The sequence below is a fragment of the Tigriopus californicus genome, chromosome 11 (assembly GCF_007210705.1).
Source record: "Tigriopus californicus strain San Diego chromosome 11, Tcal_SD_v2.1, whole genome shotgun sequence".
Classification (NCBI taxonomy): Eukaryota; Metazoa; Arthropoda; class Copepoda; order Harpacticoida; family Harpacticidae; genus Tigriopus; species Tigriopus californicus.
In genome coordinates this window covers 12,601,743-12,616,010 of record NC_081450.1, presented here as the reverse complement: position 1 = coordinate 12,616,010, position 14,268 = coordinate 12,601,743, and the positions used below count along the sequence as shown (strand labels likewise).

At 42.4% G+C, this 14,268-nt stretch overlaps 1 protein-coding gene across 1 annotated transcript; it reads right to left on the bottom strand.

Moving 5' to 3' along the window:
- Positions 1-4,246: 4,246 nt before the first annotated feature.
- On the bottom strand, positions 4,247-4,717 carry LOC131891184 (pro-resilin-like). The gene is made up of 2 exons (XM_059240708.1): positions 4,712-4,717; positions 4,247-4,642 (listed from the first exon to the last, which is right to left on the bottom strand). Exons 1-2 carry the CDS (start codon positions 4,715-4,717, stop codon positions 4,247-4,249), a joined length of 402 nt encoding a protein of 133 aa, XP_059096691.1.
- Positions 4,718-14,268: the final 9,551 nt, after the last annotated feature.

Sequence of the window (14,268 nt, the reverse complement as noted above, 5' to 3'; positions counted from 1 at the left end):
TTTAATCCAATGACAATTTTATAACATGAAAAATATTCTCTTGTATCGGATACAGATCCTTAAACTATGGATAGAAATTTTAATTGCTTTGAGCCATGTTATTAAAAATAATCTTTTGAAAACTAAATGGTCATTCTGATCTACTGTAAATCGTTTAGACGTAGATCAATAAGGTCTTATGCAAAACAACTGAAAATAAAAGATACTCGTTTCTAGCTCTTTTATTTCAGAAATTAATGGTTTGTCACTCATCTCCTATCTTCCACGTCATTTAAGCTTGTACATACATTGCAAGATGTATCAAATCATAAGTCCTATGTTTAACAACTAACGCAAGTACGTTCACAAATGTTCTTCTCCCACCTCTAGGGGCAAAAAATGACGATCTCGTCACCAATTATGCATTTATCTCCTGCATATTCTGTGTAATGCGATCAGTCAGTTGGAGATGTCCATAATTGAAAGTCGTTGTCCAGCTGCTACACACACACATACACACACACACGCCATAACCCAACCTACCAAAGTGGGTGGGTGAGTGAATGAGTGAGCGAGAGAAAGAGAGAAAGAATGGAGAGACTGCAACCCACCCTTGGATTTGAAGCTTTCACCCTTTCTCCCGAATTGCATTCTTTTATGGCCAACAATCCTCAGGGGCTTGTCTCCAAACTCTCCATTACCCTCAAAACAGGACCCAAATCCCCACCAGACACTCAACAACCAAACTTATTTTTTTCCAAATTTTCGACGAAAGAACAATACAATGCGGTTTCAATGCCCTCAGATTGGTGTGTGAAATGGTCAAGTACGACAATATAGCAATTATTTTAACATTGCTCTACTTCGGTCTCAGGTCTTTGTTTCTGGTCGGGGCTCACGTTCGATGTATTCCAAGTGTTCTTCGTTTCAATTTGGAGTGCGTGAAACCTCACTCCCGTTGTTTGAGAAGGGTTTGAAGCGATCTGAGCGTACGTACGTACATGCAGTGTACAAAGCGACATCCATTTGGACGGAAGAGTTGTAAAAAAGCACGACAAATGTAGAAATAACATTACTCCAAAACTACTCTGAACTGTACTGAATAGGGGATCACTGAGCGAGAGGGAAACAGACAGCCGCCAGGAATAATAACGCACCCTTTAGAGTCCTTCAATGGAATAGTAATGGCCTCGTTTACATCGGAAGTAATTGATGGAATCGCAATCGATCCTAACCTCCAAGAATAGGTTTGAAAGGTGACAAAAGATAAGTTAGGAAGATATCATGTTCACTTGAGCTTTCTAGATGGTTAGTTACTCATTATAGAACTCTGTTGGAAACGCAAGTCAAGAGGGATGAAGTAATCCATCTGTTCCAATGACACTTGAATGGAAATAGACCGGGTGAGTTGTCACCGGTTTACAAGGATTTAATTAAGCCTCTCTGATTTTCCATGCGCCCAATTTTATTCCCTTTCAATTCGAGATCTAAAAAAACGAGGAAACGAGAGAAGGAAGCCTCTTATCTCGGGTTAATGACGCTTTTGTATGAAAGAGACGACCTGCTCTCGTTCCAAAATTGTTTAGGACACCCACTGAGAAAATGGCCGTGACAATTGATGACACTTCATCTCACACAACGGATATTTATCCCTACACCTCTTGCATGATGATGAAAAAAACTATCCCTCCCTCACCTCACTCAGGGTTACCTCGATGACACTCAAATACCATCGAATATAAGCCGTATGATTTTTATTCATGATTGTTATGTATTTTTTGATACTTTAACTCGGATGAAGTGGATACTCTTAAATGCTCTCATGCCGTAAGACGTGCATGGCACCCCTGAGCAAAACTGGCAGTCCTCTTGTCGGTTTTCATACATGTCCTGCAGAGAATGATATGATGGCAAATGACCTCCAACTTTAGGGATGCCAAAGCTATATTTGCTTTTTAAGTAGGATGAAACAATCTTTCCTCTAAAGCAAGCCAAGGAAAGGTTCATGATCTGCATCTCAGACGTCATAGTTGCGTTTCGAAAAGTAAGGTAATTATGATTCCATGTTATCAATTGCAGAATCAATGCGACGACTTTTATACAACAGAACCCAAGGAACCATCTCGTCTATTCCTGGAATCTCATCCACCCATCTGAACCACTTTTTGGGCAACCCTGGCGCCCCATTTTATAACTTGACAGTGATGCAACTGCAAGGGACAGTAAGGCGTGACTGCGCCCATAGCACCCATCCCAGTTCTATTGGCTCACAATGAGCACATAGAATCCATAACACCAATTTCAGGTGGGGCTCATTAGGACTCTTTAGACAAGAGCGATAATGGAATCACAACAGGACATCGAACACCCTCTTTCATCAATCTAGGACACGTAGTTACTTACCCAACTTGCTCCAAAGAAAAACTTTCTGCCCCATTCCATTGACTCAGGATATATGTGCTATAATACACACTAAAGCGGATCGATAAGCCTGGAGGCAAGATTGACCCTCGGAAACAGATGTTGTGGTTCCCTATTTGTGGCGAATTGGGCAATCCACTCGACGCGTCACTCATCATCGATCCCTTCGTGTTTGGCAAAGGGTTAATTATTGATACCACAGACAGTAGTACGCTTATGGTACGTCTAACCACCTCTTCATGGGCTGTCACTTTGCATTTCGAGATTCTCACTTGGACACGTTCATATCGGCCAAGTTTGGAAAAGAGGGTTATTTTGATCTATCTTTTTATGCCCAACTGAAGTGAATATTTGAATGTCAGAAATGGACGAGGGGATGCAAGATCTGGTATCTTGTATCTGGTATCGTTTGGAAAGCAATGCTTTGATTGATCCAACATCGATTTGCGGGGTGATTGACCATATATCAAGGAATGATATTGTTCCTCCTCATGACCAAGATGAATCACCCAGTCAATGATGCGTGAATCGTGTAGCCCAACAACCATTATCTCACTTCTATCAGTCGTTATTGTGAGGCATTTTAGCATATTCTTCGACCAAGAGCGCCCATTGTTCTTTTGTGGCAAAAATCCGGGCCATATTTTGAACCTGTCTTTACATCGTGACTTTTATCGGCGTCAAAAAGGGTTGCCAATGCACTTTCTGAGCGTCTGGAATTCACATCAAGCACTGAGGCTGAATTAACCATTAAACACCTGGGGAAATTGGATTTAGTGTTTACAGTAAAATATCTCGCACATGGAGAATGGACATTCCTCGGGAGCCAAATCGTGTCACGTCACAACGAATCAATAAAAATCTCATTTACAGATTGACCACGATTGAACTGAGTGTCAAAATATTGGCGAAAACAGGTTTGTCCATCATTCAACATGACCTTTGGCCCTGCAGACAAAATATTGACTCCAACTCCACTGGCACCTTTTTTAGAATTTCTCTTAAACATACTTTGATGCAAAAGGGGAAACAATGATAATCTAGAACGAGTAAAGGTAAATCAGAAAATATAAACAAATTTGAAATGATCTAAAAATCACTTTAACATCCTCCAAAATTGGGGTCAGGGGACAACGGCCACAAGAGAACTGGAATCCGTTTTCCTTTACTTCGGAACTCTGGGTCAAAAATCTTGAGGCAGATTGCTAGTGCGGTTAAGTTTGAGAGTCAATTTTTCAAATCCGTTAAGAAATTGGTTCTGCTCCGTGGATTTTGGTGGTTATCGTGTGTTTGCTAGAAATTGGCTAGAGCCTTCATGGCAAACGTGAAAATTGCCAATTTTCCTGGAAACATGATTGACCAGGATGAGAGAGAGGAGAGGTCCAATGGGAGTGTTCTCAATCGACTTGAGGTCGGTCCATCTGAGAGGGGCGAGCAAATCAGATTTCATGGTCCAAAGGGTACACATGCGAATTGCCTTTTAGACTCTATTGTCTAATGGGTACTTATCTTTAGCCAAGAATGTCACTAACTTGTCCTTGTTCATTGATTGGCCTCGTAGTTTATGTAACCGACTTGGTGTTGTTCGGAACACCTCATTTGACTAAATGAAAGGTCAGACGGAAGTGATTGCAGGCATTATATTGTAAATGCCAACAAATGAAGATAATCTGACATTTCCGCATTCATCGATGTTCACACATCGGGGGGTGAAAATTGGTGGTCGCACATTCTTCCTTTGAAGGTTCAACTCTTTTATTAGTTCCAAGTTTGTATAATACATGATGGTCTCTGCGTTGATCGATCAACCTCGACCATCAAGGTTGAGGTTTTGAATTGAATTTAGTTATCCATGGTATCCACCTCCCCCGCCACCGCCACCACCTCCATGTCCATGACCTTGAGGATGATGCCCATATCCACTGTATTGCACATCAGCCACATAGCCCTTATATCCATCCACATTGTAATGAACTGTTTGAAGACGACCATCCGGGAGCTTCACGTGGTATTTCCCAGTGGTGTGGCCACCGTTCCGCTTTTCACTGTGCCCAAAATCGGTTCCATGATAGCCATCATGGACTTTGTATCCATATTGGTAATAGCCCCCACCGCCCCCTCCTCCACCACCACCGCCACCTCCGCCATGGCCTCCATGCCCTCCATGACCATAGCTAGGCTCTGGCTCCGCCCAAACGAAAACGGATATGGCAAAAACCACGATTAGAGCCCGGATTGCGCACTAAAAAGAAGAATTTGAAGATGATTTGAGGGCGATTATTGTAAATAAAATAAGGCGATGAAGTAGTACTTTCATGACTGAGGAAAAGGATGTGTTGGATGCACTGAGTTGGGAAACGATCGAATGGTGACTGATGACCAATTCGAGGATGATCTGGCTTTAAATAGTCTTGTGGTTTCATCGAATTAGTTGACATTCCTTTGCAGATTCTGCGGTGGGAAATGTGAAGTTGCCGGAAGTGATAGGGTACATTGTATCTGTACGGGGTGATGGAACGAAAAATGAATTGAATAAAAGTTAGCCCCGACTGAAGATGAACCCCTTTCATGTTTTCAAAGGTCTCGTAGGGAATGTTCTGCCTCAAACATTAATGAGCTCTTTTTTCGTATTTACTCAAGTTATTGCTCTCCCGTCTCATTGTCTGTCTGAGTTTGTCGAAGGCATGATGGCACACAAAGGAAGGTGGTCGTCGTGGTGGAAGCAGACCATTGAACCATAAATTGATCTCATTTTCTCCACCCTCGCTTAATTCAAGACAAAAGGGAGCAAATCCAATTCCGATCCTCCGAACCTCATCCCAAAAAAAAGTGGTGCCATAAAGTGAGCCAATTTACTCACTTCTCTTTTCTTTATCGTGCTTCCGACCTCATCATAAATGTAATATTAAACGTTTATTAGGTCTCAAGGAGAGAGTCCCCCTACTTGAGCTACTCAAGGCAGAAAGTTTAATAAAATCAAAAGATCCTTGAAGGCAGGCCCCCCGACATGACTAGGTTTCAGTAGTTTCTTCTTTGCAAAACCTCGAACCAAACTTACTCAAAAAAGAATTCCAAAATATCACCAAACTCACACATAAATGCGACTCACAAAAAATGATAAAATGTCGAGTCTCAAAACGTGAAATCAAGAGATGTTGGATCCGTTGATGCGACTTCCTCCCATCTGACGAGAGCAAGATGGATTGGGTTCCCTTCTCTTCTCTAGTTCCTTGACGATGTGGGTCCCTTGAACACGGTTGCCGGTCCAGGGACGCCGTGAGCCAGGGACACGAGGCACTTCTTCCGGACTCTGAATGAGATGAAGGAACCCTGCTGAGTCTTGACTATTCTAAGCTAACGAACTGAAATGAAACTCTGAAAACGACAGTGTGCGCTGTATTGTGAGCGTATTTGATGCCATGAAGCCTCATCAAGTGGAACATTATCAAATAAAAATTGGGACAAGCACTGCCAATCCCGAAATCTGGTGGCTCTTGGAATGAATGGAGGAGCAAATCAAATGCGCGGGTCTGTATGGAAATTCCATTAAAGGATTCCACCCCGTTCCAAAGAAATTGACTTTTATCTCTGTCGGATTTTCTTTTGAACCCTCTTTTTGGGGGCGGAATAAGAGTTGAAAGTTCAAATTGATTAAATGAACCACCACCATCGCCATCGTCTCTAGAAGCAGCAGGACTACATGCTAAAAAGAGGGAAATTAAAATGGATCCGAGTTGGAACACTTTGGTCCGAGGAGAAGTTGAAATAATGTTAATAAAACGAGATTTGGCATCTGAGCTTGGTTTATGGGTTTTTGTTCAAAGACTGGAACTGGATCTCTTTTCATGAGAAGCGGAAATAAATCTCATCTTTCCACACAAAACAAAAGAAAACTCAGAACAATAACGAAGAATGAGGGGACAAGAAGGTATTGTAGTTTCGGATACGTTTTGTGTTTTCTCCCAGAAGAAATAGAGGTCTGTATAAGTATACGTACCCATTAGCATATCATCCTTTTGTGACTGTTCTCTCTCATATATATCTCTCGAAGCATTCTTGTAACCGACGTATTCAAATTGCATAGTTCACTCATGATTGAGTGACAAAAAGTCGGAGCCTGGTTTCAAATGTCTTGGGAAATCGCGGATTTGCTCGAGATGAATCGGGTCCGTGAGGTTGGAATGTGTCTCATCTTGGTGTGGAAAACCGGAAATGACCTGGGAGAAAGCCGTAGAAAATAAATTTGCCTCTCAACGACCCTAGTTAGTCACCGAGTCACATTCAGGACGTTCATGGTATCTTGCTTGTATCCTGAGCTTCACCGAGTTCGTATCCATTGAATGAAAGATCATTGGACAGTTGCAAAGCTTGTATGCCGTAAACGGGGTTTATTTGGAATACAAAGAACGGCTTCTCGTCGTCGTTCGAGTAACACAGTCCGAGAATCCATTTGCAGTCGCCCATTTCTTATTTTGTCCCCTCTCCTTTGTAAGCGATTTCGGGTCTATTGAGTCACTGTGAATAGGTGGACGTTGAGTCAAGGGTTGAGCAAAGTCCAGTTGTTAAACTCGAATGCGTATGAACGACAAGAAGCACTCACATTCTATCCGTTTTCGAGTGGTAACCCCCTTAGTTTTTGAACAGGGTCACACTATCCACTCAAAAAGGGTACGGAAAGACCCATCAATTGAGTTGTGTTCAGCCTATATAGTTATTCTATTGCCGAAAACCGAGAATGGGTCAAGCGAAGTGCGGTTGTGGTGAAGTAAAGGACAAGGTTTGGAGGCTTTTTTTTGAAAACGTTCCCACCTTTTTTCGAAGCAACCTCTTTGCTATTGGTCAGGTAAATAAAAACTACTCCTTCCACTTCTTTTAAAAGGCTCTTTCAAAGTGTTTAAATTGTGAAAATGTATCCAGCATGAGTGTAAATAAAAAAATAGCGATGCAAAACAAAACTATGGCCAATGCTATCGTCCCTGATGACTTATTGTTGAGTGCATTAGATGAACGAAAGACATCAGAAAATATTCCATGTGAGCCCTAAGTAGCAGAGGGAACCCTGTTCAAGGGTTGAAATTCCATACGTAAACTGGACTAAATGTTCACTTTTGGTGATCAATGATGTTGGAACACCACTTCCATTTATCACTTCAAATGCTGTCTTTTACCCATATCTTGTTGGCTCACACATTGACATTATTGAACTCTTGTAAGCACCAGGGAAGTCCCCTCTCCAAAGACTAAAGCAATCTCGTGGTTGGGATCCAGGTGCTCCAAAACCCGGAAATTATTCAATTACCTTCTCCTCAAGTCACCGTGGAATGCTAAAACCCGCAACTGCATTATTGATAAAGAATCATAACCACAGAGGTAAATGAGGCCAACCTATTATAATGCCTTTTTAATGGCTAGTTATACCCCAGAATGGCAATCCTTCGGCTTATGCTGAATAATCCAATTTCGGACAACTCTCCAAGAAGCCGAGGGCTGTTCGCAGACTACTTGGCTTTCAAAATTTGTCAGTCATAATGAGACATGTGTACGTAACGTGGTCCCCGATGACTACACCAGACCGCTGTCACAACAGTTTTCCCAATTGCCGATATTGACAGAGTAACATGATCTAAGGAAAAAACCTTTAACTGGCACCCGATCCGGAATATATCATACAGAATATAACTTTTTGCAACTATCTATCTTTTTAAGTTATTGCCACGCCCATAGCGAAGCTTACATTACAACTGGCAAGTGACTTTATCCATTACATCTAAGAACTTGACCTTGCCCAGTTGATTTCCTCAGGGATGCCATTTCGTCATCAATCCAGGGTTTCCTTTATGTTCCTTTAGCGAGGAAAAGAAGGGGCATCCCTGCAGCAATTTTTGTTCTGCTTGCGCTGTCAAAGTCTGTTTTCTTTCACAAAGTGATTTGATTGCCAGGTTGTGACACTGAGTGTTGTTCTGAAACCTAGTGGACGAGTGCTTCCTCATCTCGTTCGTGAATATTCACATTTGGGAGAGAGAGAGAGACGAAATTCGCCACTTCTTTCTCTTTCCCTTGGCGCTCATTTCTCATTCATTTGGAAAGGGTGGTGGTGCATGTTTGTCTGGCATTGTTCCCCCTTGGGTTTCTCTCGTCTTGATGTCCTCTCATTTATCCCCCATTACATCGCATTACTTCATTGTATTTGCAAACATTTTGATAAATGTGGCTAATTTTCTTCACCCAACCAGCATAACACTGTTAAAAATGTGCTCATCTACAAATCCAACCTCAACCCAAGGGACAAGTCTCACAACGAATAAAAAGCAAAAGAGCTTGCCTAGTACATAAGGGTACTGTTTCCTTTCTAGATGCTATCAGATGCTATCAATAACCATCTGAAGGGCCACGGCATCTTTCAGTGGTCTTCATGAGAGTGGATTTTGATTCCATCTTGTCTTGATGGCATCATTTGCTTCGTTCTCCGACCGAAAACCTTTCTTCTTGGGCTTTGGGATGAATATCCCTCCATTGAGTGAATCAAACTGGAACCACGTACGTTGGTTGGGAACATGGTAGCTCGGATCGGATCCGGATGGTGGTGTCGCCAAGAAACGTTCTCTTGGATCTTCAAATGCAAAAAGGGTTCCACACACACTTTGAAATATGGCACGCAGTCTGGTTGGGATTAGGGGGGTGGAACACATAGAGGAAGAGTGGCGAGGGGACATTCGAGCAATGTCTGGTTGGTATGGAACACTTTTTACCTGACGTGAAGTTTTGGCAGGATCCGTCTTTCTTACTTCCACTAAATTAGCGACGTTGGAGACAATTCTTGTGGGTAAAGTGAGCAAAAAGATCATTCATCGGGATTATTTGTACAAGCCGAGGGTAGATCAAATTAGGTTCATGGTCCAACTCGGATATTTCTTTCTCTCGAGTCTATTTTGGAGAATGTAAATTTCAAGACAAAAGCCATGTGTGACAATCGTGAAGCCGGTTAGTGTTGCTGCTGCTTTTACTACTAAAGTTGGGAGTTTTCTCGGCCGGTCTTGAGAGTGAGAGTAAAAGTGACTCGCTTCGTGGCAGGAACAAATGTCCTGATTAAATCAAGCACAATGAGATGTGGGAGCTTGGTGGAGACTTACATGCTGTGGGTAGGGGATAGGATAAGGGGTTTGTCTATTCGAAATGAGCTGGATGAGCTGGATGGGCTGGCAAAATGGCTATCCCCTGGGAATCTCAGACTTTATGGCTTTTATGCAAGCGTCATTGAACATGAAAGCATCACTGACGGAGATGTCATTAGCGCGTCAACATTGGCGACCCATACGTCTCTATCTCGTTGACTTCCCTTCAAAGGAGGACCCTGTAATATCCTGCCAGAAATCGAACACAAAAATAAACCAAAAAATCACAACTAAAATTGGCCACCCTGAATACAAAAAACCAACCGAATGGATATTAGCTTTTGATCCAAGAGTTTCTGACAACCTGATGTATTCAGAAAAACGAAGTAAGAGAGAGGGGAGCTTTTGAAATTTCTCCGTGCTAAAAAACTGACCCTCCCTGAAAGACTCATGGTTCCTGTGGGCATGCATGACAGCGAATTCTTTCAATTCATTTCTTTTCAAATCTTGTACCATCATCCTAACCTCTTTAATCAAAGAGACACAGTAGTGTGATTCAGTCTCCACGACCGTCATCCGTATTGTAGAAAAGAAGAGCTTGGACGATCCCCAACCCATCCTCCCAGGTATCTCTCGTGTAGTTCACCTATTACTGGCCCACGAAGAGAGCTCAAAGTGACTTCTGAACAAAGCCACACTTAACTACTCAAGTCTGGGTCAGGAAACACAGTCAGCGTGACTTCCCAAAAGCGTTGACTCCCAAGCCCTCAGTTGTATTTCTACTCATTTGTCCACTAACCACATCAGTTCCGACATCCGATCCATCCATTGCTGACTTCCAACCCCCAATGCTTGGGGTACAAAGAAGCTCTCTCTCAAGACGATTCTGGGCTGAGAGTCGTTGTTTGGTGTACAAATATAGCCAAGGAGATCAGCCCTCAATTTTGAGGATTGTTCAAGGTTTTGGGGATGAATAGAAATAGTTTTCATTCACAGTGAGGTGGCTTTGGAATCAAACCATGAGTATTTCCTCTCCATATACAGCCCACAGCTTGGCAATTGAGAAATTAAGACCACACAACTCTAACCATTAGAGGTTTCATTACCACTAGGATCACGAAGGAGGCCATTGAGAGGAGGTCAGATAATTGAAAATTCAAATTTCGAAAACAAGTCCTAAATGAAAAATGCCCAATATCCCGGTGGGATGCAAACGACGAGCAATCGTATTGTCTTGACCACCCAAGTGAGTTTCGGAACTTGCCCAGTCATGCAGTCATTCAGTATTGAAAACTCTTTCACCACATTCAACGAGACATTGACTCTTTTTTAGGGTTGAGATGGGATGAGAAGATCTCATCTCATTTCCCTTCATTTGGTGTCATCAAGGGATTTATCCGAGAGATTGACGAGGTCCAAGACCTCGCCCGAGAAAACCGTCCTTCATTCAAACTAGCTTGATTTGTCTTTCAGTTGGCAGGTCGGTTAAAAAAGAAAACCCACAATATTCTTGCCCCAGCTGATTGTTCAAAATTTTTGGTGAAGATTCACTTGGATGGACATGATAGAGGTGACATCCACTTTGAAAACTTTCAGCCCAATCGCAGTAAGTTCATTGAGTTCATGAAACCTTTCACCCCTCTAAGCCTTCTTATTTCCAGTCTAGAGAGCATAAAACGTTGTTCTTCAGGCACCGTAGACATCCAAACCCAAAGTGAGGAGGCAAAATGCGAAATGACATCCATCCACCGTCTCATCCGTCTACTACGCAAGTTCAAGAGCGCTTTGTCACTCATGAGAGCGTCATCTCCTCACCCTTTATCCTCGACAAATGGACCCTTTCCAAGTTTCCAGGGTGACGAACCCCCATGAAGAATACAAGTAGAAATCGTCACACTGGTTCAAATCCAGATGAAATGGATGCACGGGTAGCACCAAACTTCTTGATGTTTTTTGCAGCAAAGAAGGAGTCGCCCATAGCTTAAAAAGTATGAGACGTGTCCACTAAGTGAAAGGGAGGGTGAATAATTGAAACATGGGTCCAACAAGCACTCCCACTCTCTACTTTGTCCATCATCTCGGGACTAAGCTGAAAGAATGTCTACTCACGTTCTGTAGGTACGTCCAAGCCAAGAGGGTTCTTGGTTATGGCCAAGAGGGTTTGCCGGGATCAAATGCTACTTATTGTACCCTGCACCCTTTGAATGCCTGGTTCAAATTGGGGGAGGGAAGGTTCGGATATATTCATGGATCAAAATGAAAGGGTGAGTGAAACGTGACCCTTGATGAGGGGGCAATAACCATCATCATCAAAGTAATATTATTACTGTCGTCACCTTTGGAAATAATATATGAAGATTTAAGGTTTGAGCCTCGCCCATTAATTAAACATCCACCAATGAATTGTTGGCGCAATGAAATCGGTTTTTTTTTCGTGAGTCTGATGGATTTCTTTGAATCATTAATCAAGAGAAAAATCGACAATTTTCACTTAATTGAAAGACGTCCTCACGGATCCTCATAACATCCTTGATTCCAGGAAGCTCTAATGATCTCCAAATCTGTGGCCAAGCCAGATCTATCATCTAGCAGAACCCCCCTACTCTCCACTTTGGTGTCTTAGCGGTAGTGATGGTGATGATGGTGGTGGTGGTTCTTCTCAGTCCGTGAAGACTTGAAAGTATGGCTTTAGTTGGCTGAGGAAGAAGAAGCATAGTCGCTCAACAGCCAAAGGCTCAAACTGAGATCATTTTTTCACAGTTCATAATTCTTAATGAGTCTGTCACGACGTTTTGAATAACTCCGGCCACTTAATCAACCACTGTGAGATATTGTGCTATTCTGATGTAGCAATTATTTTCTGTTGATATTGAATTGATGATACAGATATTCAAGTTCAGCTTTTGGTAATTAACTGAGCGAAGCCCTGACATTTCTTAATCCTACCGTGAAAGTGTTGCCATTTCGAGATGTCGCGTTTTTCTCAGGCATGGCCTTGTGCACAGAGATGTGGTGCTTAGAAGAAATACCCTCAATAATGAATGGCGCTGAGCTTTCGGTTCTAGAAAAGTCGAATTATAACTTTTCACAGGCGTATTTTGAACAGTGTTGGGGACTGGCATGGGTTTAGTGAATTCATTTTTAATGGACAACAATGCCGAATGAGAGCTGGAAAGAATTTCCGAGCAGCATTTATGGGAGTTCCTCACAGTTGGGTTCTTGACAAGGCAACACTCCATGACCAGTGGAGGGCCAATAATTCAGAGAAAGATGCCGAGAAATGAGTGCCCATTGAGCATTTCAACTGTCTCACGCCCATATTATTCAGCTATAAAATCGCTTTTAAAATGTATCGAGGGATTTGGGGCAACGCGAAACTTTAGGGCCATGACTCAGCCAATTCTTTATCATGAGCCAAAATCCGTGAAAGACTTTCTTCTAATATATTGAGCCTCAGTTTGTCAAGACCTCAGGGTGGGAGATCTTCATCGAGGGTTCGGATGAGTCACTTTTTACATGTGATATTCCGTCGATTTGTCTGCTTGGAAGGTTCTTTTGCCACGGCGTGAACGAACTTTAGATAGCTAATGATGCATAAAGAGATATTGAATTTTATTGCCATTCGCAAAGGGTCCGACCGATGTGAGATGATGGAACCAGATAGCCACACTGTCGAAAAAGATGTGTTATAGAGAGTAATTTATCCGACTTGATACAATATGTAAGAAAAACGAGACCCTTGAAGACTTTGAATGTAATGCCGAGCAATGCAGAAAACTATGCTCTTGTGTTAACCTGAACCACTTTCCTCAGTGTTGCCGCCCTTGGACCCTTTTATCGGTCTCACTGATTCGGAGGGCCACACAGATGTGGAATGTTTTAAAGTTCAACACCTCAATTGAAAGTACTTACACCTTGGTGGCACGAAATTGAAACGCGGTCTAATCTAACTTATATAGGGCACAAGGAATTAGCCAGAACAATGGTGGTGTTGGAGGATGATCTTATCTGGATAAGAAGACAACGAAGATTTGGAGACGTTTTCTACCCCCTAACCTAACAGCCAGGACAACAACGCACCGCAAACTGAATTCACAAATAGACCACCTAGATACCATCTGGGTCAGGATTGCCATTTGAGAAGAGATCAAAGGTTTAGTACGACTCTAAATCAATTTCAACCACGTAGCCTAACAATTCGAGTCGGTGAGCGATTTTGAATTCAGATCTAGTATTACGATGAAGTGGTTGTTGGCAACCCTGAGAGGTTGAAGGTTGTTTTATCCAGTCAGAAGGGGAACCTAATTATGTGATAAGACAAATCTGTGTCTTTAATCAGGAAAATGCTTTGAACTCGCAATTTAAGAGCACAGATTTCAGGTAATTTAAACAACATTAGCGTTGGCGAGGAAACAGGAACTGACAGAATTTCTTTGAAGAAAGACGCATTTTCCTCACATTCCCCCCCTAAAAGTAAATTCCCTTCAAAACATCTTTGTAGATCAAGGCTTATCGTCCTTTTCCCATTCAAGCGATGGTTGGTTATCTCGCCGTTGGAACAAACGCATGTGCATAAAAATCTATACTCTCCTTCGAACACCATTATACATATCCGGTCCGTCGTCCAGGGCTGCCATTGCTTGCAATCAATGAGGAATGACCCGTCTGTTTGAGCCAAAATAACTTTCCTTTCGACCGAATTTCTCTCGGAGCCCTGAACTAGACTAGACAAGAACCATTGGAGTGGATAGGGAAC